Raw genomic sequence first — 22,082 nt, 5'->3', positions numbered from 1 at the left:
CGTAACTAAGTCTTCCTTACCTATTTCACTCAATTCCCCTCTGGCAACCAACAGTTTTGCTCTCTGTAAGTCTGTTTCTGTTTTGTCTGTTTTGTTTTTTAGATTCCACATATAAGTGAGATCATATGGTACTTGTCTTTGTCTGACTTACTTCACTTAGTGAAATTATCTCTGTTTTTAAAGATGAGAAACCCAATGTCAGAAAGTTACGTGACTAGCTCAAGGTCAAGTGAGACATTCAGTGAAGTGGCAGAGGACTTCCTGTTCTTATTTCTAGGTCTCCGTACCTTTCAGGTACCAAGTCTAGAAATCTAATGAAGAATGCAAAAAGGCTTTGCAAAACTAAAAAGGACTAGAGGGATGTTTTCATGAAGAGTACTAATCACTCACTGATGCACCAGTGAAATACCTGTGACCAGGCCCTGCCTGAGCACGGACATCTTCCCAAGGGCCATGAGGACCTTGAAAAAAGGCCCAGGTGATTTTAACATGCAGCACGTTGAGAACCTCTGAGCCACCCCAGATAATACAAATGGCAGCAGTGTATTACAAACATGTTTTCAACTATCAGTTCAGTTTTACTTTTTTCCTTTCATATGAATTAATCATCGCTCCTTAAGTAGACATGGTGATAGCTTAATAAAGCTAAAGTGCTGACTTGAAAAAAGATCACAGTATTAGCTGTAAAAGATGTATAACTCTGCATAAGACTAATTACATGAAAATATGTTTTTCTGTCTTTGTAATTCTATTCTAGTCAATATTTAGAACATTCAATTTGAAAGTACCGCCTTCAGTTTGTGCTATTAAGTACATTTTAAAAATCATTATCTTCAACTGGAAAGGAAGGAAAAAATCGAACAATACGGCATTTAAACAATATTACATTCAAGTAGTATTCATCTGAGGAAGAGGAAGCTTTACTGTGTACTAAACACAATAAAAATTACAGTACAGGTAATTAATGGACAAATTAGATGGCAATTAGCACTGAAAATCATTTTTAAAAAAAATACCATCTGTTGGACCAATCTTACCTTTTGTAGACTTGTTGGATTCAACTGAGTTTTGTCAATTATTTTTATTGCAACCTAGAAAAAAATAATAAATATTTATGGATTTTAATAATTTGGTGTGAAAGTCACTCATTCACTCTGTGAGACCACATGGACTATACAGTCCATGGAATTCTCCAGGCCAGAATACTGGAGTGGGTAGCCTTTCCCTTCTCCAGGTGATCTTCCCAACCCAGGGATCGAGCCCAGGTCTCCTGCATTGCAGGCAAATTCTCTACCAGCTGAGCTACAAGGGAAGTCCAAGAACACTGGAGTGGGTTCTCCAGCGGATCTTCCTGACCCAAGAATCCAACCAGGGTCTCCTGCATTGCAGGCAGATTCTTTACCAACTGAGCTATCAGGGAAGCTCAAGAATTTGGTAATCACAGATTAACTGGTAACAGTTTTGTGAACACCCAGACAGGAGACACTGTTGAAAAACAAGCACTTAAACAAACCTTAAAAACTTAAAACTCAACTAATTACAATTATTTAACATTTTATAAATATTTTATAATTGACAAGAGGGGCTTCATACAAATATGGGTACAACATTTTACATTTTAACAGACAAGGGGGAAAAAAACTCCCAGAAATCACACCACAAGGGGAGAGATTATATAATGAAAATATTATTCATCGTTTTTATCTAATTTGGGATCTAAATCGAATTCCAGCTGAGCTATTTCAAACCCTAAAACATGATACCATTAAAGTGCTGCACTCAATATGCAAGCACATTTGGAAAACTCAGCAGTGGCCATGGGACTGGAAAAGGTCAGTTTTCATTCCAATCCAAAAGAAAGGCAACGCAAAGAATGTTCAAATTGTCACACAACTGCACTCATCTCACATGCTAGCAAAGTAATGCTCAAAATTGTCCAAGTGAGGCTTCAACAGTATGTGAACCAAGAACTTTCAGATGTTCAAGGTGGATTTAGAAAAGGCAGAGGAACCAGAAATTAAATTGCCAACATCCGTTGGCTCACAGAAAAAACAAGAGAGTTCTAGAAAAACGTCTACTTCTGCTTTACTGACTACACCAAAGCCTTTTACTGTGGATCACAACAAACTGGAAAATTCTTAAAGAGATGGGAAAACCAGACCACCTCACCTGCCTCCTGAGGAACCTGTATGCAAGTCAAGAGGCAACAGAATGGAACATGGAACAATAAACTGGTTCAAATTTGGGAAAGGATTATGTCCAGCCTATATACTGTCACCCTGCTTATTTAACTTATATGCAGAGTACACCATGTAGAATGCTGGGATGGCTCAATCACAAGCTGGAATCAAGACTGCCAGAAGTATCAACAACCTCAGAAATGCAGATACCATTCTAATGGCAGAAAGTGAAGAGGAGCCTCCTGATGAAGATGAAAGAGGAGAGTGAAAAATCTGACTTAAAACTCAATACTCGAAAAGCTAAGATCATGGCATCACTTCATTACCAACACATGGGAAAAGTGGAAACAGTGACAGATTTTCTTTTCCTGGGCTCTAAAATCATTGTGGATGGTGACTGCAGTCATGAAACTAAAAGACGCTTGCTCCTTGGAAAAAAAGCAATGACAAACCTCGACAGTATTTTAAAAAGTAGGGACTTCACTTTACCAACAACAGTCCATATAGTCAAAACTGTGGTTTTTCCAGTGCTCATGTAGGGATGTGAGAACTGGAACATAAAGAAGGCTGAGCGCCAAAGACCTGGTGCTCTCGAACTATGGTGCTGGAGAAGACTCTTGAGAGCTTCTTGAACAGCAAAGAGATCAAACCAGTCAATACTACAGGAAATCAACCCTGAATATTCACTGGAACAACTGATGCTCAATCTCCAATACTTTGCCCACCTGATGCAAAGAGCTGACTCATTCGAAAAGAACCTCATATTGGCAAAGACTGAGGGCAGGAAGAGAAGGGGGTGGCAGAGGATGAAATGGTTAGATGGCATCACCGACTCTATACACACGAGTTGAGCAAAATCCGGGTGACAGTGAAGGACATGGAAGCCTGGCAAGCTCAAGTCCATGGGATCGCAAAGAGTTAGACATGACTTAGCGACTGAGCAACAATGGATATCCAAAACTAGGGACTACAGACAGCAAGAAGGGTGGGTGGGGTGACGACAGGGGACAGAAGGGGACACAGGCGAATAGAGTCTGTACCATGAACTAGGGAACATACATAATTAACCTAGCTTTACACCTGAGGTCCAGGACAACAAATGATCTCACCCCAAACCAACAAGGCTGTGTTCCTACCACGTCTCCCTCAGAACAAAGAACAAAAGATTCTTTGTCAGCAGTTCTTGCACTTTTTGGTCCCTTTTATATTCTTAAAGATTATGCTGAACCAAATACAGGTTATATCTATCAATATTTGGGCTTCCTCGCTGGCTCAGCAGTAAAGAATCCTGCAATGCAGGAGCCGCAGGAGATGTGTGTTCAACCCCTGGATCAGGAAGATTCCCTGGAGAAAGAAATGGCAATCCACTCCAGTATTCTTGCTTGGGAAATTCCATGGACAGAGGAGCTTGGTGGGCTAAAGTCCATGAGGTAGCAAAGAGTCCGACACAACTTAGCGACTAAACAACATCAACAGCAAAAAGACAAATACTGTATACTTTCACTCATATGAGGTTCCTAGAATATTCAAAAGCATAGAGATAGAAAGCAGAACGTTGGTTGCCAGGGGCTGGGGAGAAGAGGGAATGGCGAATTTAATGGATATAGTTTCAGTTTCACAAGATAAAGAGTTCAGGGTATGAATGGTGGTGATGGCTGCACAACATTATGGATGTATTTAATATGACTGAAATACACATTTTAAAATAGTTAATGCATTTTATACTATGTGCACATTATCACAATAAAAAACTGGAAAAGTCTGCTGCATGTTAATAACATTTTAACAAAATTCTCACATGTCCTCCTGTAGTCAATCGGTTATTACATCACATGTCACACCGCTTCTGGAAAATTCTACTTTACACTTGTGGAAAAGAATGAAAGAAGCAAATAATGTCTTAATGGTATTACCAAAACAGTTTTGATTTTGCAGACCCCCATTAAAAGGATCTCAGAACACCTACAGGGGTCCACATTCCTACTTCAAAAAACCCTGTACTATTCAAATTAATGCTTTTTAAAAAAATTGCTTAACTTGGTTCAAAGCCTTCATCTGCCCATATATTTGATTACTTGCTAGGAATCTATTCGCCTCCTAATGAGCTAAAGAAAGGCATCCAGTGAGTCTGACCCTGGAGTGGAAGAAACACCATCACCCCTTTACCCCTGTCTGGGAGGAAAAAAAATCAGAATTGGTGGAGGAGGGGAGAGTTAATGAGTGTACACGACTGAAAAAGCAAAGTCGAAATTCTAATTTTGTATTTGGAAAATTTAAGTCTTGATGGAAGCTACTTGATGGAAACTAAATAAAGCAAAAGGAAATACTGGCTTCTGACGTATGCAAACGACGACAACCTTGTGCGTACCTCAGCTGGGGAGGAACACCCTACTATGGCCCCAGCACACAGCCTGTACACAGGAAGCAGTCAGTGCTCGCTGTGGTGACCCGGGGCCTTGAACACTCGCATCAGTAACCACAGACACATCACATATGGAGACAGAACGGTGAAGAACAGGGTTTCTGATATTTTAGCAAACATCAGTGTGGTTTTAAAATTACATTATTTTAAAGTCAAGGGACTTCCTCAACAGTCCAGTGGCTAAGACTCTGCACTTCCACTGCAGGGGCATGGGTTCCATCCCTGGTCGGGGAAATAACATCCCACATGCCACGTGGTGTGGCCAAAAACCCCCACAAACTTTACTTTCATAAGCAATTTTATGTGGTATACTTGGATCTGCCCATTCCCAAAGAAACCCCTTCGATAACACTGTTCTGGCCACAATCCTGCTTTCTTCCTTCTTCTCAGGTCCAAATCCACCATAAATGCTGTCTTTCCAGTTCAATTTCTATTCTCCTCAGAGGCCCCTTGTTTCTCACTTCTTCTGCCTTTGCTCAGTATCTACCTTCTAGAGATTCCATTCTGATTCCGTTAGTATACATTTTCATTTTCAAGTACTGTTGTTCAAATGGGAGAAGGAAATGGCAACCCACTCCAGTGTTCTTGCCTGGAGAATCCCATGGACAGAGGAGCCTGGTGGGCTGCTGTCCATAGTGTCACACGGAGTCGGACCTGACTGAAGCGACTTAGCAGCAGCAGCTGTTCAAATAGTATCTAAAGCAAAAACAGTTCAAAATACGTTGCGTTCAGCTAAATCTCACTGTGGAAGAGAGGCTCTATCAAAAGCAAGTGTCCTCATTTAACATGTATGTGTGTGTGGCAATGAAAGCTGAAGGGGAAGCTCCTAATCCCTTCTTCCTTCCAGTTCCCTGCTGGGATGACTCAACTACCGAAATAACTTAGGCCCAGAGCTGGAGCCAGGAGAAGAGCTCCGACCTCGAGGCAACTGTGGGGCATCACTATGTGCCTGAGAAAGATGCGGACCCAACAGACCACTCAGTCATTCCCAAGGTTGTAGAGGGTGTGTGTGTATGGGTGTGCTCGCAGGTGAGTGCACGCCTGCACAACAAAAGCCGCGGGGGTTCACTAGGCAAGGGAACAGAAGTGTCCCTGCCACTTGTGCAAAGTTCCGGGAAATTCCATGTGTTGCCCTGATGCCTGAAGCAAAGTGGAAAATTACAAAATAGGAATAAAAGAGAGCTCACATGTAAGAAAGGCTTCCCTCAACATTCCTCAAATCAAGAGAGTTCAACAAACCTGTGGCAAACACTCACTGGAGAAAAATCCTTATCTTCCAGTTCCTGTCAATTAACTACTGGTCAAAAGAGCCTTATCCTGCTCCCGACGGGTGTTAAAGCATTACAACTACTAGAAGAGCAGGGGAAAAAGACTCCCAAGTCCTTTAGAAGGACAGAGTAATCCAGAAGAATGGCATATTAGTCAGCTCAGGCTGTCACAGCAAAAATACCCACAGAAAGGGTGGCTTAAAGAGCAGAAGTTTATTTTCTCACAGTTTGGGAAGCTGGACATCAGAGATCGGGGTGCCAGCACAGGCAGTTCCTCTTGGCGAGCATGTGCTCACCTTCTCACTGCGTCCTTACAAGGCGGAAAAAGCAAGCAAGCTCTCCGGTGTCTCTTATAAGCGCACTAATCCTATCAGATCAGGTGCCTACCCTTATGGCCTAATTTAACCTAATTATTTCCACAAAGGCTCTATCTCCAGACAAGTTTTTACATCTGAATTCTGGGGGACTCAATTCAGTCCACAGCAATGGAGAACAAGCCTATCAACTCCAAATTAAACCCTAACAGCACACAACACAATGAGTGAATGTGACAAGCATAAGGCAGAGTAAAAGACACACACAAATTAATAGACACTGTACGATCCATAGTTTTAAAAGGAAAACAAACAGAATAATCTGTGGGGTTTTAGAAGTCATTATAGTGGTTATCTCAGGGGGAAGAAAGTGAAATGATTAGGAGGAGGTGGAAGGGAGGACTTCTGGGGTTCTGATCATGGTGCATTTTTGCTCTGGGTCATGGTTTTGCAAACACTTATATTTTTTTCTGGATGTGTGCACTATATTTCAATATGGAGTTAATTTTTTTAAAGTCAGTGATGACTAAAAAACTACAGTTGAAAAGTCAATAGTTAATGATGCCTAAAATTGAAAAATAATTAAGAATAAAACCTAAAGATCAGTTTAAAAGGCTGAAAGTGGCCATCTTGGAGGAGATTAGGGAATTGGGGCGGGGCCAAGGAACATTAAAAAAAAAAAAAAAAGCACTGATTCTTTAAACTGTGTAATATATAACTAACTTGAATAAAAATAACTAAAGGGCTTCCCTGATAGCTCAGTTGGTAAAGAATCCACCTGCAAGCAGGAGACCCCCGTTTGATTAAAAGCCTCTTTCGTACCCATAGTGAGTACTTTCAGTTAAAGATGGCGCACTAATCATGTGCATTCTCTCTTCTCCCATCTGACAGTCCAATTAAACAATAAAAACAAAATGATTAAAAAAAAAAGGCAAAGAGAATGGGAGAAGTAGCTGCAGCAAACAAGAGACATGAAGCAATTTCTGGGAGACAGAAATCAAGAGGCACACACAGCAGAGCACACACAAGACCAGAGTGTGCTCAAGGAAGGATACAACCCAGGAAAAACTTCATTGACGAGAGAAAACAATGCAATGCTGTGTAAATGAAGGTCCCAGTGAAAGGACAACTTTCATCCCAGCCACCGTGAAGCTAAGCCAGCCAAGTCCACACACCTCATGTAAAGAGCTCTCAGTGTGCTTGTGATTCCTCCACTCTTGAAAATGTTTTCAAGACTAAGACACTTGAGTTCAGTCACATCCGACTCTTTGCAATCCCATGGAACCGCAGCACACCAGGTCTCCCTGTCCATCACCAACTCCTGGAGTTTACTCAAACTCATGTTCATGGAGTCGGTGATGCCATCCAACCATCTCATCCTGTTGTCCCCTGCTCCTCCTGCCTTCAGTCTTTCCTAATATTCCTTTCCATGTATCTGCTGTCACAAGAAAACATCGGTAACAATTAAGCCTCCTCTTATTTCAAAAAAAAGACAGCTGATTCACATTATTCATGGTAATTCCATTCTATAAATTCACTGTGAACACTGAATTAGTGGATATGAACCACTGTTTCTAGGAGAAAAGAGGTTCCTGTGAGCCCCTGGTCATAACATTTTCATCAACTGACCCATACATAATCTTGTTTTATGTTTCTGCTAAAGGACATCTCATTTACTGTATGTTACTGATTTATTAACACTGAATGGCACTATCTAACTCATGCCTGAAAGAAGCTTATCTAACAAATATATTTTCTCTATAAGGCACTCACAGCCTTTGCCCTTAGAAACACTGGCTAGTTACCTCAGCCCTACAGGTGGGGGTCATTTTAAATAGCAAAATCACCATCAAAATGCACAAAAAATGTGGAAAATATGGACTAAATAACCACAAAACAGGCATTTGTTTATAGTATGAAAGCTGAAAGAAGGTCAAGTGTTACCTGTTGGACCTCAGCAGAGGCAACACACATAAAGCAATTCAAGCTTTTCACTGCTCTGTGCATGGCCAAAAAGACTGCAAAAGCACCGCTGGCGCTGACTTAGGGACTGCAAACAGATTCTGGAGAGTATGGACATCTGCAAATATGGGATTTGTGAATAATGAGATTGACTAGTGGGTCTATGCTGAAGATGGAGAGTGCTGATGGTTGCAAACAATATAAATGTACTTAATGTCACTGAGCTGCATACTTAAAAATGGCTAAAATGGTAAGTTTTATGTCATGTATATTTTATCACAATAAAAAAGTGTCACAATTATGTAATTAAGTCCTTTTTAATTTGTAAGAACTAGGTTTATGTGAAGTTTTTTCTTTCTCTGCACATTAGCTATAAATATTCCATAATAAACCACTAACATCTTTATGCTTTTTAGTTATGTTATTAGACTACTAACGCTTTTAGCTCATTTTTACCATTCTGCTCGCTTATCTCCAAATCTGCTACTATTATTTCCAATAAAAGCAAACTGTTCAAAATATTCTTTTCATGTGTCAACAGTTGTTTTGAAGAAATATTCGATTAATCACTGTCCCCATCCCAGTAACGACTACTTACTGAGTTTTAACAGAGCAGCAAAGGGTAATACCTGGAACCACCTGAGAGAGATAATGAGGTCCTCCTTTCTTTGTTTGCTGCTTATCTGAGTAGGGCCAGATTTTCTTCATGCACTTCAACCAGAACCACATACCAAAATTGTCTGAATGCAGAACAGACATAAAAATACAGCTGCTGCTGCTGCTGCTGCTAAGTCACTTCAGTCATGTCCGACTCTGTGCAACCGCATAGACAGTAGCCCCCGTCCCTGGGATTCTCCAGGCAAGAACACTGGAGTGGGTTGCCATTTCCTTCCCCAATGCATGAAAGTGAAAAGTGAAAGTGAAGTAGTTCAGTCGTGTCCGACTCCTAACAACCCCATGGACTGCAGCCTACCAGGCTCCTCCGTCCATGGGATTTTCCAGGCAAGAGTACTGGAGTGGAAAAATACAGCTACCTTCTATTAAATGAGATATTAAAGTGAACTGCAAAAAATGAAAACTAAAAGAATGACTATAATATAAAACTATAAGAATGACTATAATGTCATTCTTCTTTGTAATTTGTTTTGGAAAATAAATCATTTTACATAAAAATATGATGCTTATATGAACAAGTAAAAGGTCTATTACTTTTAATAAATTAATATATCTTTAAAGTTTCTTAGTGTTAACTTCTAAAACAATAAACAGCAACAAATGTAACTCATATAAACAAAAACTTGTTCTGAGTCCCCAATTTAAAAAGTTTAATGGAATTGTGAGATTAAAAAATTTGAAAACTACTATTCAAATCAATGAAACTGCATATAACGACTGAAACCTACAATTTATGATTATGCAGCATTGGGGAAAACTGTTAAGGATAAAATTCTGAAGGGAAAAAAAATCAGCATACAAAATCAGGGCCAAAAGTATGTTGAAAAATAGGCCGAGGACAAATGAGGTTCAAGATTGCAATCTTTTTTCCTCTCGCTCCTCTCTGGTTCCTCCTCTAGTGTAGGAGAGAGGACACAGGCTGACAGTAAAAGCATACAATCACAAAAAGTGCAGTAACAACTTGAGAAGACAACAGTGGGAAATATATTTCAGTAACTTTCTGAAGGAGAGAGGGTGGAGGAACACTATAACCAGAAACAATGTGATTCCCACCATGGCTTGGAATAGAGGTTCCAGGTGACAGGAGCTGCTGGGCTAATTTCAAAGTCAAAAGTCTGCATAAAGAACGCTGCTGCTCCTCAGCCCAACCAATGACCACGAATTCCAGAAAAGAGGCTCTGGACTGAGTCACAGCCAGGAGAGGGCAGGAGTGAGGCCTGGAGAGGAAACGGGGGATCAGGTGTCAGACTGCCACTGAGGAGGGCCCGGACCACTGAGCCTCCCAAGCGGAGCAGAGGGTCCTTAGTCGAGAGAACAGAAGGGTCCCAGAGAAGAGATGGCAGAGATACCTGGGTCCTCCAACAACAGCACTGGACAACTCCCAAATGAAAGTGGTCAAACATACTCTATGCATGCGAACCCAGCTTCCAATCAGCTTCTTAAGGTTCCACCTAAGACAGACAGACAACCAAGACTTACCAGATTCCAAATGAAGTCTCTTAAGAAAGACACCAATAAAGAAACCCAGCGAAAAGAGAAACAATGTAGGGAACAAGAGCAACAAAAAGAATAATGCATTATACCATCCTCAGGGATTTAACAGAAGAAACAGCACTGATACCAGAACTGGACACTATAAAGACACATAACCAGAGAACTCTTAGAGCTGGGGGGAGGAGGAGGACACCCACAGGATCTCACACACATTTCAGAGAAAGACTGGAAGATGGAGACATCTTCCAGAAAGCAAAACAGAAACAGACAGAAAACAATACACAAAAACTTTAAAAAATCAAGGCTCTTGAGAATTCATTGGTGGTCCAGTGGTTAGGTCTCAGCACTTTCACTGCCAGGCCCAGGTTCAATCCCTGGTCACAGAACTAAGATCCTACAAGCCATATGGCACAATCAAAAATCATATAAATCAAGGCCTTTTCAAGGCTTCCAATTTCTGATTAATTAGAACTCCAAGGAATTCCCTGGTAGTCCAGTGGTTAGGAATCCACACTTTCACTGCAGGGGGGTACTAGTTCAACCCCTGGTCAGGGAACTAAAGACCCCATGAACTACAGCACGCCAGGCTCCCCTGTCCTTCAACATCTCCCAGACTTGCTCAAACTCATGTCCATTGAGTCAGCGATGCCATCCAACCATCTCATTTTCTGTCGTCCCCTTCTCCTCCTGTCTTCAATCTTTTCCCAGCATCGGGGTCTTTTCCAATGAGTCAGCTCTTTGCATCAGGTGGCCAAAGTATTGGAGCTTCAGCATCAGTCTTTCCAAAGAATATTCAAGATTGATTTCCTTTAGGATTGACTGGTTTGATGTCTCTTAATATACCATATAGTAACTGTTTACCGTCTATTGACTGAATGAATTAAGTCTCTGAATTACCAAAATCACCTCCTGGAGCACTCTGGGTTTTCTTTAGAGGTCTTAGTACCTCAACAGGAAAGACACATCACCTTTCCATAAAAGGGCAACAGAATGCTGACGGAAAAAACTTTCATTTTCAATGGGCTGACCGGAGAACAGTACCAAGTGATAAAAATACAGTAACTACAGTTTTTAGGTTTCTTTTGATCTATGAGGAATATTATAATAAGCCTGTAATATAATATATACCATAATATATCTATAATAAAATCAACTGTCTAAAAAAACCAGTTTTTTACCAAATGACCCAGCAATCCCACTCCTGGATTAACCATCCTAGGGAAATCCCCGTTCATGCTCACACAAAGGCCTGTACAGGGGCTTCTCTGCTGGGCCAGGGGGTAAGACCCCACCACACTCCCAACACAGGGCGCAGACTCAACCCCCAGTGGGGAACCAAGATCCCGCATGCCACCCCCCACCCCGCCAAAAGAAGTGGAATGAAATAAAAATTCATCTGATAGAGTAAATGGTGAGAAGATCAATGAAACTCTTAAGAAATAAGAATAATCAGCAGGGAACTTTAACCTACTCCAACAAATCAATCAAAAGCTGCAGTAATAAGAACACCACGACTGGGTATAAACCTAAATGAATTAAATCAGAGAAACAGAAGGGAATTTAACAATTGGGGGAAAGAACTGATGACCCTGGGAAACCAGTAATGCACATAAATAGGGGAGAAAAAGTTAAGACTCTAAACCTCACACGAATCCTCCAAAATACACAGAACGTCACAACTAAACATTCAAATACCAGTCACAGCAGGATTTAAATAAAGAAAAAAGCAGAATGTTTACAATCTGGGAAAAAAGTAAACTGTTCTCACCAAGACATGAAACCCAGACAGATCAGACCAATGTCTAAAACCACATAAAAGGTTTACATCACTAAGATTAAAAGAGAAAAGAAACACAGATAAAGTATATACAGCAGGAAGCTTATTTTAAAAAGAAAATATAAATAACACCAAGATATGAAAATATCATCAATCTAAGTAGCTATCATGAAAAAGCAATCTCTTTTAAAAAGTATCATTTTTTTGTTTATCTGATAGACAAAAATTATCTATAGTGTTAGTAAGGGTGTAGAAAAATAGGCACTCTCATTCATTTTGGTAGGCTAATAAAACAGTACACATTCTCTCAAAACCAATTTAGCAGTACCTATTACAGTATTAAAATGCAGAAACATCACTTTGCTAACAAAAGGTCCATATAGATAAAGCTATGATTTTTCCCGTAGTCATGTACAGACGTGAGAGCTGGACCATAAAGGCTGCATGCCAAAGAATCGATGCTTCTGAACTGTGGTGTTGGAGAAGACTCTTGAGAGTCCCATGGACTTCAAGGAGACAAATCAATCACTCCTAAAGGAAATCAACCCTGAATATTCATTAGAAGGACTGATGGTGATGGTGAAGCTTCAATACTTTGGCCACTTGATGCCAAGAGCTGACTCACTGGAAAAGACCTTGATGCTGGCAAAGATTGAAGGCAAAAGGAGAAGGAGGTGGCAGAGGATGAGACGGTTAGACAGCACCACTAATTCAATGGACATGAACCTGAGCAAAATGTGAGTCAGTGGAGGACAGAGAAGCCTGGCGTGCTGCAGTCCATGGGGCTGCAAAGAGTCAGACACGACTTACTGCCTGAACAGCAACAAACTACAGTCTCACATTCCCTCTGACCCAGGATTTCCAGACATCTAGGAAATTAACCTACAGAAACACTCTTAATAAAGGACAGAAAGTTATGTGTAAGGACATTTAGTGCAGATGTTTGTAATAGCAAAAAAATCAGAAGCCACTCAAGGCCCATCAATACAGGTAAACCATGGTGCCAGCACACACCAGAAGAGGCAACATCCCATTAAACAGAGTGCGTCAGATCTAGAAGCACCAACATCCAGACGTGACCAACCACTTGCTAGAAAAACTACCATTATGTCCTTTCTTGTTAAAATAAACAAAAAGTTACTGTGTATATACAAAACTGTGGTAATGTATACCAAACTGCTGAAAGTGATCCTCTGGGAGAAAGTTTCAGGAATTTTATTTTCTACATAATGAATTTCTATAACATTTATATTTTACATGATTCTGGGTAAGACCTACAATATGGGGGAGAAAAAGTAAAATCAATTTTTTCAGACCTCAAAAAAAAAGTGTTTTAAGTTAGCCACTATCTAGTCAAATTCAAGCATTTCTGGAGAGAACATACTAGATGTAAACATTGTAAGTCTAACTCCAGCACACATATGTTATGTTAAAGCAGAAAAGGTCTATCTGTCTCACTCCTCTTTTAACCCACCATCTCTATCTATATAAGGAAACTGGCTAAGTAACCACCTAAAACTGGTTGGGGTAAATAAACTCAGAGGTTCTGTTCCTTATTTCAAAAAGTTTGGATCTAGGGCAGCAAACAAAGCTCCACCAACTCATGCTATTTACTGATTCCAAAAGCAGTCCCGCATCCCTATGGAGTCTTAACCAGGGAAGTGTCACTAAAATTGAGATGAAAGATGAAGAGGCAAATTTTTAGTTAGAGTTTTTACTTAAGACTCCCGTTAGAATAGACCAATGATGCACAACCTTCTTCAGGTCTCAGAACACAGAGGAAGTTAGAATATTTGTAGGGCAAATTGTAGCAAACCCAGGGTGGGTCCCGCTCCAGCAGGCCCTTGCACAGAGGACTGCAGGCCTCAGGACACCTTAACACTGCCTTGGCACACGTATCAGGAGCCTCTGCCACACGGGGATCATTTCTTTACAGCTTCCTTCAAAAGTAACACTAAGTTCATTCAGTAAATATTAAGTACAGGGGGAGAACGGATACATGGATACGTATGGCTGAGTCCCTTCGCTGTCCACCTGAAACTATCACAACACTACTTGTTAATCGCCTATATACCAATACAAAATAAAGTTTTTTAAAAAAATTTACTAAGGCGTCCCTGGTGGCTCAGTGGTAAAGAATCCATCTGTCAATGCAGGTGATGCAGGTTTGATCCCTGGTCTGGGAAGATTCCCTGGAGAAGGAAAAAGCAATCCACTCCAGGAAAATCCACTGCCTGGAAAACCCCATGGACAGAGGAGCCTGGGCGTTACAGTCCATGGAGTCAAAAAAGAGTCAGACACAACTTATCGACTAAACAACAAGTACCTAATATGTGCCAAATATGGTTGTGCTGATGTCTTCCCTATAGATTAGAGCGGAAAGACAGATAAATAAGCCATTTGCAACATAATTGTAATTATAATAGTAAAACATATTACTTACATAACCGTAATGGTAAATGCTATCTAGGGGGAAAGTATCATGATTTTTATCATGAGTGCCATGCCCGGGGAAAGGGAGTCTGTCAACCACTACTTTCCCCAAGAAGTGACTCTGATACAAAAGGATGAAGTGTATTTTAGGCAAGAAACAGCAGGTACAAAGATCCAAATCCAAGAAACTATGTGAAAAAAAAAAAAAAGCAGAACAGGGACTTTCCTGGTGGTCCAGTGGTTAAGAATCCACTGCTCGATGCAGAGGTCACAAGTTTGATGGCTGGTTGGGAAACTAAGACCCCATGTGCCACAGAGCAACTCAGCCTCTGCGTCACAGCTGAGGGGCCTGCACGCCAGCAAAGGCCCGCGCCTCCACCAAGACCCAGTGCAGCCAGAACCCAGACACCAAAACAGCTCTGTGCTGCCCAAAGCCTATGTGAGGAGGGGCTTAATTCAGGAGCAGTTTTAATGGAAGTGTTTTTGATAAACACGGAATGTGGTTGAGCAGAAAGCAAATATAACAAAAATTAGGAAAGCATGTGCCTTTCTACATAATAACCTATCAAACATAAGCTATGAGATAAATGTTTGGGGAGATGAAGAAGCTTCTTGAGGATAAATTTATAAAAACAGTCAACACTTGATTTTTCCAAGTACCATGAGTTTGTAATGAAGTTAAACATTTTTACTGTGGTGGTAGACATTTACCACTGAAAAAGAATGCTACCTCTTTATAAAGGCAAAGATCATTCAAACACTCAATATGTAATCTTTACAACAGGTAAAGAAATGAAAAAGTAAAAGAACTCCCAGGATAATTAATATATAAGCTTCCTATTCTTAAAAAATGTTTAATTAGCTTACAGAAAGTCCAAATATATACACTGTGTCCCTCTTTCTCTCACATGGAAATAAACAGAAAAGTGTATTAACAGAAATCAAGCATAATTTGTTACTTACCTCTCTGCCTGTAAGGATGTGTCTTGCCAACTTCACTTTTGCAAAATTCCCCTTGCCGATAGTTTTTAACAGCCTGTAGTTTCCAATGTGAGGCTGTTCATCTGCACAGGAAGCTATAGAGTTTCTACACCGTGCTCCAGAGCGCCCAGAGCGAGAGGTAACTTCTTGCCGCCCATCTCCATGTGACGTGTGCTACAATAAAACAAGACAACAAAGGGTAGGAAATTAGGAACCCACAGTAGTTGACAAGGTTTAAGAGTCTCTAGTTGAAGGAACAAAACATCACTGCTTTAATTTTAATCCCAATATATATGGCACTTTATGGGGACTTGCCCACGTGATACAAAGCGAAGAAGCGAAGTCGCTCAGTTGTGTCCGACTCTTTGCGACCCCATGGACTGTAGCCCCTCAGGCTTCTCGGTCCATGGGATTTTCCAGGCAAGAATACTGGAGTGGGTTGCCATTTCCTTCTCCAGGGGATCTTCCCGATCCAGTGATATAACCCGGGTCTCCCACATTGTAGGCAGAAGCTTTACCGTCTGAGCTACCAGGGAAGCCCCCACGTGATATAAACTCATGAGGAAAATAAAATGCTGAGAAGAGAAATACCAGTCTTGAGCTTCACCTGGGTGTTCAGATAGATAAGGTTATTTTCTGTATGTGGCTATAACATAAAATAGGAGAAAGAAGACTGCCTTACAGTCATAAAGAACTTAACTTTCCCACATGCTATTAAATATACCAGCACATATTTTACTTAACACACTTTATGATACAGGTAGAACAGGTAACATCACCATTCACCAGATGAGGATATCTTGAGATTTATTCACCACCAAATCACTAGTGAGAAATCCAAAGAGAATATGGATTCCCAACTTCTTTCTAAACTATGCTGCTAACAATGATTTTTAAGATGTGTGCCAGACTCTAAAGCCCTTGATAAACATTTGTTGAACAGATGAATACAGTACTCAACATACTCCAAAAAGGTAAAACAAATCATAAATGCCTTTAACCACATTAAATAGAAAGGTGCTTGAGCTACAAATGCCTGATGAGGACAGCTCTGCATGCATAACCAACCAGCTGCCTAGCGCGTCCTTTCTCCCCACACACGCTGCAAGGCTGCCACACCTCACTGCCTACCTCTCATGACCACTAACTGCTTCCTCTCCCTCTCAGGACACTTTCAAGCACCTTCATTCCTTTCTCCTTTTTAGCTTTTTGTCCTGGAAAATGTCCCTTGTTTCTCATGTTCTCTCTCTACCTGTAGGTCAAAACAAGCCTGATTCTAGGTGATAAACATAAGAAACTACACTTGGTAACACATTCTTATCAAGGAAAAATGAAAAAAAACAAAAACAAACAAAAAAAAACCCCTATATTTTACAGTGAAAGCTTAAGAATTTGTGCCATCAACCTCTGAATTCCACAAAAGATATCCTTTTCAGAATGTCCACGTTAATTTCCATCTAGATTTTTATATTCCTCTTACTAAATCTCTATCCCTTCTGTACCAAGTTTTGAGATAGGTTTTCTTCTATTTTAAGTTAAAAAAACTTTTACAAACTGGTTGCAAATCTAAACAACTTTATTCCTGTAGCAAAAAGATTCTAATTTTCAAATGAGAATTTTGGGAAAATAGCCCATTACAAACGAGGAATAGTAAGACCTTCAATGAATAATGCAAAGTAGTAGTGGAAAACAATGGAATGGGAAAGACTAGAGATCTCCTCAAGAAAACTGGACATATCAAGGGGACATTTCATGCAAGGATGGGCACGATAAAGGACAGAATGGCAAGGACCTAACAGAAGCAGGAGACTTAGAAGAGATAGCAAGAATACACAGAACTGTACAAAAAAAGTCTTAATGACCAGGCTAACCATGATGGTGTGATCACTCACCTAGAGCCAGACATCCTGGAGTGTGAAGTTAAATGGGCCTCAGGAAGCACTACAACAAACAAAGCCAGTGGAGGTGATGGAATTCTAGCTGAGCTACTGAAAGACCCTCAAAGACGATGCTGTTAAAGTGCCGCACTCAATACGTTGGCAGATTTGAAAAACCCAGCAGTGGCCACAGGACTGGAAAAGGTCAGTTTTCATTCCAATCCCAAAGAAGGGCAGTGCCAAAGAACGTACATCGTGTACAACTGCACTCATTTCACACGCTAGCAAGGTAATGCTCAACACCCTTCAAGCTAGGCTTCAACAGTACGTAAACCGAGAACTTCCAGGTGTACAAGCTGGATTTAGAAAAGGCAGAGGAACCAGAGATCAAATGCCAGCATCTGCTGGATCACAGAAAAAGCAACAGAATCCCAGAAAAACACCTATTATGCTTCACTGACTAGGCTAAAGCTTCTGTGTGGATCACAATAAACTGTGGAAAATTCTTAAAGAGCTGGGAATACTAGACTACCTTACCTCCCTCCTGAGAAAGCTATCTGTATGCAGATCAAGAAGCAACAGCTATTTAAAACCTTACAGGGAACAACTGACTGGTTCAAAACTGGGAAAGGAATACGACAAGGAGTATGTCAAGGCTATATACTGTCACCCTGCTTATTTAACTTATATGCAGAGTACATCATGCGAAACGCCAGGCTGGATGAATCATAAGTTGGAATCAAGATTGCAGGCAGAAACAACAACAACCTCAGATATGCAGATGATATCACTCTAATGGCAGAAAGCAAGAGGAACTAAAGAGCCTCTTCATTAGGGTGAAAGAGGAGTGAAAACACTGGTTTAAAACTCAACATTCAAAATACAAAGATCATGGCATCCAGTCACTTCATGGCAAATAGAAGGGAAAAAAGTGGAAGCAGTAACAAATTTTCTTTCCTGGGCTCCAAAAATCACTGCAGATGGTGACTGCAACCATGAAATTAAAAGACGTCTGCTTCTTGGAAGGAAAGCTATGACAAACCTAGACAGCACATTAAAAAGCAGAGACATCACTTTGCTGACAAAGGTCTGTCTAGTCAAAGCTATGGGGTTTTTTAGAAGGAAATCAACCCTGAATATTCACTGGAAGGACTTGATGCTGAAGTTCCAATGCTTTGGCCACCTGTGTGAAGAGCCGACTCATTGGTAAAAAAAAAAAGACCCTGATTCTGGGAAAGACTGAGAGCAGGAGAAGAAGGGGGCAGGAGAGGATGAGATGGTTGGATGGCATCACCGATTCAATGGACATGAGTTTACAGAAAACTCTGGGAGATAGTGAAGGACAGGAAAGCCTGGCATGCTGCAGTCCATGGGGTCACAAAGAGTCAGACACAAGTTAAAGGCTGAACAACAACAAAGTACAGTTTTAAAAGAATTTTGGTAAACATGTTCAAGATATGCTTATTTCCAAACTAGACGTAAGTTCCATAAAAACAAGGACAGTAATTTCCTATTCCTGTATCTTAGAACAGTAGTTGACATATGTAACAGGTACTAAACACTGGAAAGTGAAAAGTGTTAGTTGCTCAATCGTGCCCAACTCTTTGTGACTCCATGGAAAGCAGCCCACCAAGCTTCTCTGTCCATGGGATTTTCCAGGCAAGGATACTGGAGAGGTTTGCCATCTACTTCTCCAGGGGGATCTTCCTGACCCAGGGATCAAACCTGGGTCTCCTGCACTGCAGGCAGATTCTTTACCAACTGAGCCACAGGGAAGCCTTAATAAATATTGGAATGACTAAATAAATGATATCAAAACACTAACCACTGTAGCATTCAGATGGTTAAATTACAAGAAATTTTTATCTCCCAAATTTCTTTCTTCTATTCAAATATTTATTGAATGATAATGTATAACAGATTTTATATAATTATGAGTTGGGCATTGTTCTGAGTGTCACAAACCCAGCAGTACATAAAACAAAGTCCCTGTAACCATGAGGTGTACGTCAAGTGGTTTTACTACTTATGCAATGAAAACATAGTTATTAAAATTAAACTACTATTCAAAATTTTGGTTATAAAAGCTTTTTAAATGCAAACATACACTTTTAATTTTTATGTTCACAAATTCAACCCTTCATGTATTAATTAGTTTACATAAAATTAATTTTCTGGAGTGCGGCACAGTTAAGTAGACAAAATACTAACTTTTGCACAAATCAACTGTCTTCTACTACATGTGAAATAGAAATATTAGAAGAACCTTAAAATTCATAAGCATGAAGTTTATACCTTTGCTTACTCTCCAAGCTACTTATAATAAAAAAATAAATCCTGAGACTTCTCAGGTGGTCCAGTGGTTAAGACCCTGCACTTCCATGGCAGGGGGCCCAGATCCATCCCTGGTCAGAGAACTAACATCCCACATGCTGCCTGAAGCAAGGTCAAAACATTAAAAAAACAAGACACAAACAACTGCTCCCCCAAACTAACTCCTTAGGGCTACCTCCACTAGCATGTACCCTACAGGAGAACAGAGCCTTGTCTGTTTTGTTCATTATCAGATACTCCCAGAAACTGTAACAGTGCCTACTATGGTGGCTACGCAATACATTGTTGCTGCACGAATATTAAATGAAGTCAAGGTCCTCTCTGATCTAATCCATTACTCTTCCGCTGCTATATCACCTGCTATATTCTCTAGCGTGAGCCTCCCTCAGTCTGAGTGCCCTTTCTTCCATTCACTCAAACCTAAGAAAATCCTACTCATTCCCGTATGCTTGAGTCATTTGTCACCATCTTTAAGCAATCTTCCCTGACTCTCCCTGCATCCCAGCAGAACTGCTTTTTCTCTGGACTGCCAATGTACTTTGCTTGTATCTATCTCTATCTTGCTACTTTGTTGTAGACACTTATCCACCATACTACACTCACTTCCTAGAAAGACAAACTCAACCTGAGGTTCCACAGTCATTTGACCAAGTGTGGCCAATGAGATATGAGTGAAAGTGAATATGCCATTTTCATGCTGAAGTATTTATTGACAGTGCTTGACTCTAGCCCTGTGTTCTTCTGTTCTCCTGAATTTAGAATACTGTCCAAAAAGTGAGGGTCATAGGACCAAAAGGCCTGGAAATGAAGATCAGGCTTCATGGAGTCAATGTTAAGCCACTAAGATTTTGGTCATGTATGTTACCACAGCATAACCCAGCCTACGTAATACACCCTCATGCAAATAAATAATAACACAAATCCAAAAAGAAAACTGTGTTGTCCCACAAGTGTATAAACTCATATAACAGATTGAAATAGCTGATGTTTGCTAAATTCCAACAGAGTTAAGAATACTTAGTTTGATAAATTCCTTAAATTTTAAAATCTAAGGTGTTTAACTAAAAACTTCTCAGAACAGAAGCAAATTAAACTGCATTTTTGATTCGACTTGGCTTCCATCTTCCCCATGCATCCATCAGTAGCCCCAAAGAAGAAAAAATTTCCTAGCATTTTAGCAAATAACTAAATTATTGCACTATTAGCCAGTTTATCCATAAATTTTTTTCTCCCTAAGGTGACAACAAAAAGTGACATAATAGTAGCCACTTTTTGTGGAAGCACTAAAAACCCAACAGGCACTCAAAGCTGTTTAATTTAATCTTTATTAAAGAGTAAAAGAGTCCAGATCTTTCTCTCAGGGAATTGAGCTGAACCACTTTATCCACCAAGAAAACTAGAACATGGGCAGTGCTACTAAAAATTATGCAGAATCAAGGCAAAGATAAAAGAGTATTAACAAATTCATAAAGTGTTCATTTTCAAACTAAAGTTTCTGTTTAATGCAAAATATTTAAGCTGCTAGGTAATATTAAGGAATGGAGCAAATACTGTAGGTATCTACTCAACATCCATACCTCCCTTCTTATCTAACAGAAGCCAGATGTGAATTTGGGGAGGAAACACGGTCAGTGAAATTCTTGTTTTCCCAAACTTCCCTGTAGCTGGAGGTAGCACATGGCTTAGTTCTGGTCAGTTCTCATTAGTGAAAGTCTACTGGGTGGTCCTGGAAAAACTTTGTTTCTCATAAAGGCAGACAAGTACTCTAATTAATATGGCCTCTTCCTCCCTTCTGCTGCCTTGAATGAAACCACAAGAGTTACAGCTCTGTAAGTCACCCTGTAGCTGCAGGTCTGAAACATGAGAGAGAAGATAAAAATATTTTTAAAAACCACCAACTCCAACAATATTGAATTGCTGAACCAAAGCTAGAGGCTGTCTAGACTTGTTTTGTGAGACAAATAAACCCTTACTTGGTTAAGTCATGGTATAAGTTAGTTACTTTTAGCCAAAGCACTAATCTGTCCCAGGTGCCATATCAATATTGAAGAAAGAAGCAATAAAAACTGAATGAGGAATGCACTCCATTTTGCTATACATATTAGTTCTTCTTTAAAAATTTGTCTACATGTAGAAGAGCTATAGAAACTACAAAAAGCTATCACCTCACACCAATCAGAATGGTTATCATCAAAAAACCCCAATGTTCACTGCAGCACAGAAGTCACCTAAACGTCCATCAACAAAACATATATATAAAATGGAATAGTGGGTGTGTGTTCAGTCACTCAATCTGTCTGACTCTGTGCAACCCCATGGACTGTAGCCCTCCAGGCTCCTCTATCCATGGAATTTTCTAAGCAGG

At 40.2% G+C, this 22,082-nt stretch overlaps 1 protein-coding gene across 9 annotated transcripts in view; it reads right to left on the bottom strand.

The window, feature by feature from the left end:
• The window catches only part of MARK3 (microtubule affinity regulating kinase 3), a 102,062-nt gene that overhangs the window by 64,676 nt on the left and 15,304 nt on the right, over positions 1 to 22,082 (bottom strand). For 8 of the 9 annotated variants that reach the window (XM_065905888.1, XM_065905885.1, XM_065905887.1 and 5 more), the window contains exons 2-3: positions 15,489 to 15,680; positions 1,038 to 1,091 (exon numbers count right to left, since the gene is read on the bottom strand). In XM_065905888.1, the coding sequence (XP_065761960.1) occupies positions 1,038 to 1,091; positions 15,489 to 15,680 (246 nt within the window). Of the gene's footprint in view, positions 1 to 1,037; positions 1,092 to 15,488; positions 15,681 to 22,082 lie in introns of those variants that run through there. The other variant, XM_065905893.1, reaches the window with a different exon arrangement.

This window comes from Muntiacus reevesi, chromosome 15, assembly GCF_963930625.1.
Source record: "Muntiacus reevesi chromosome 15, mMunRee1.1, whole genome shotgun sequence".
Classification (NCBI taxonomy): domain Eukaryota; kingdom Metazoa; phylum Chordata; class Mammalia; order Artiodactyla; family Cervidae; genus Muntiacus; species Muntiacus reevesi.
The sequence above is the reverse complement of the archived record's forward strand: the minus strand, read 5'-3'. Positions and strand labels throughout refer to the sequence as shown.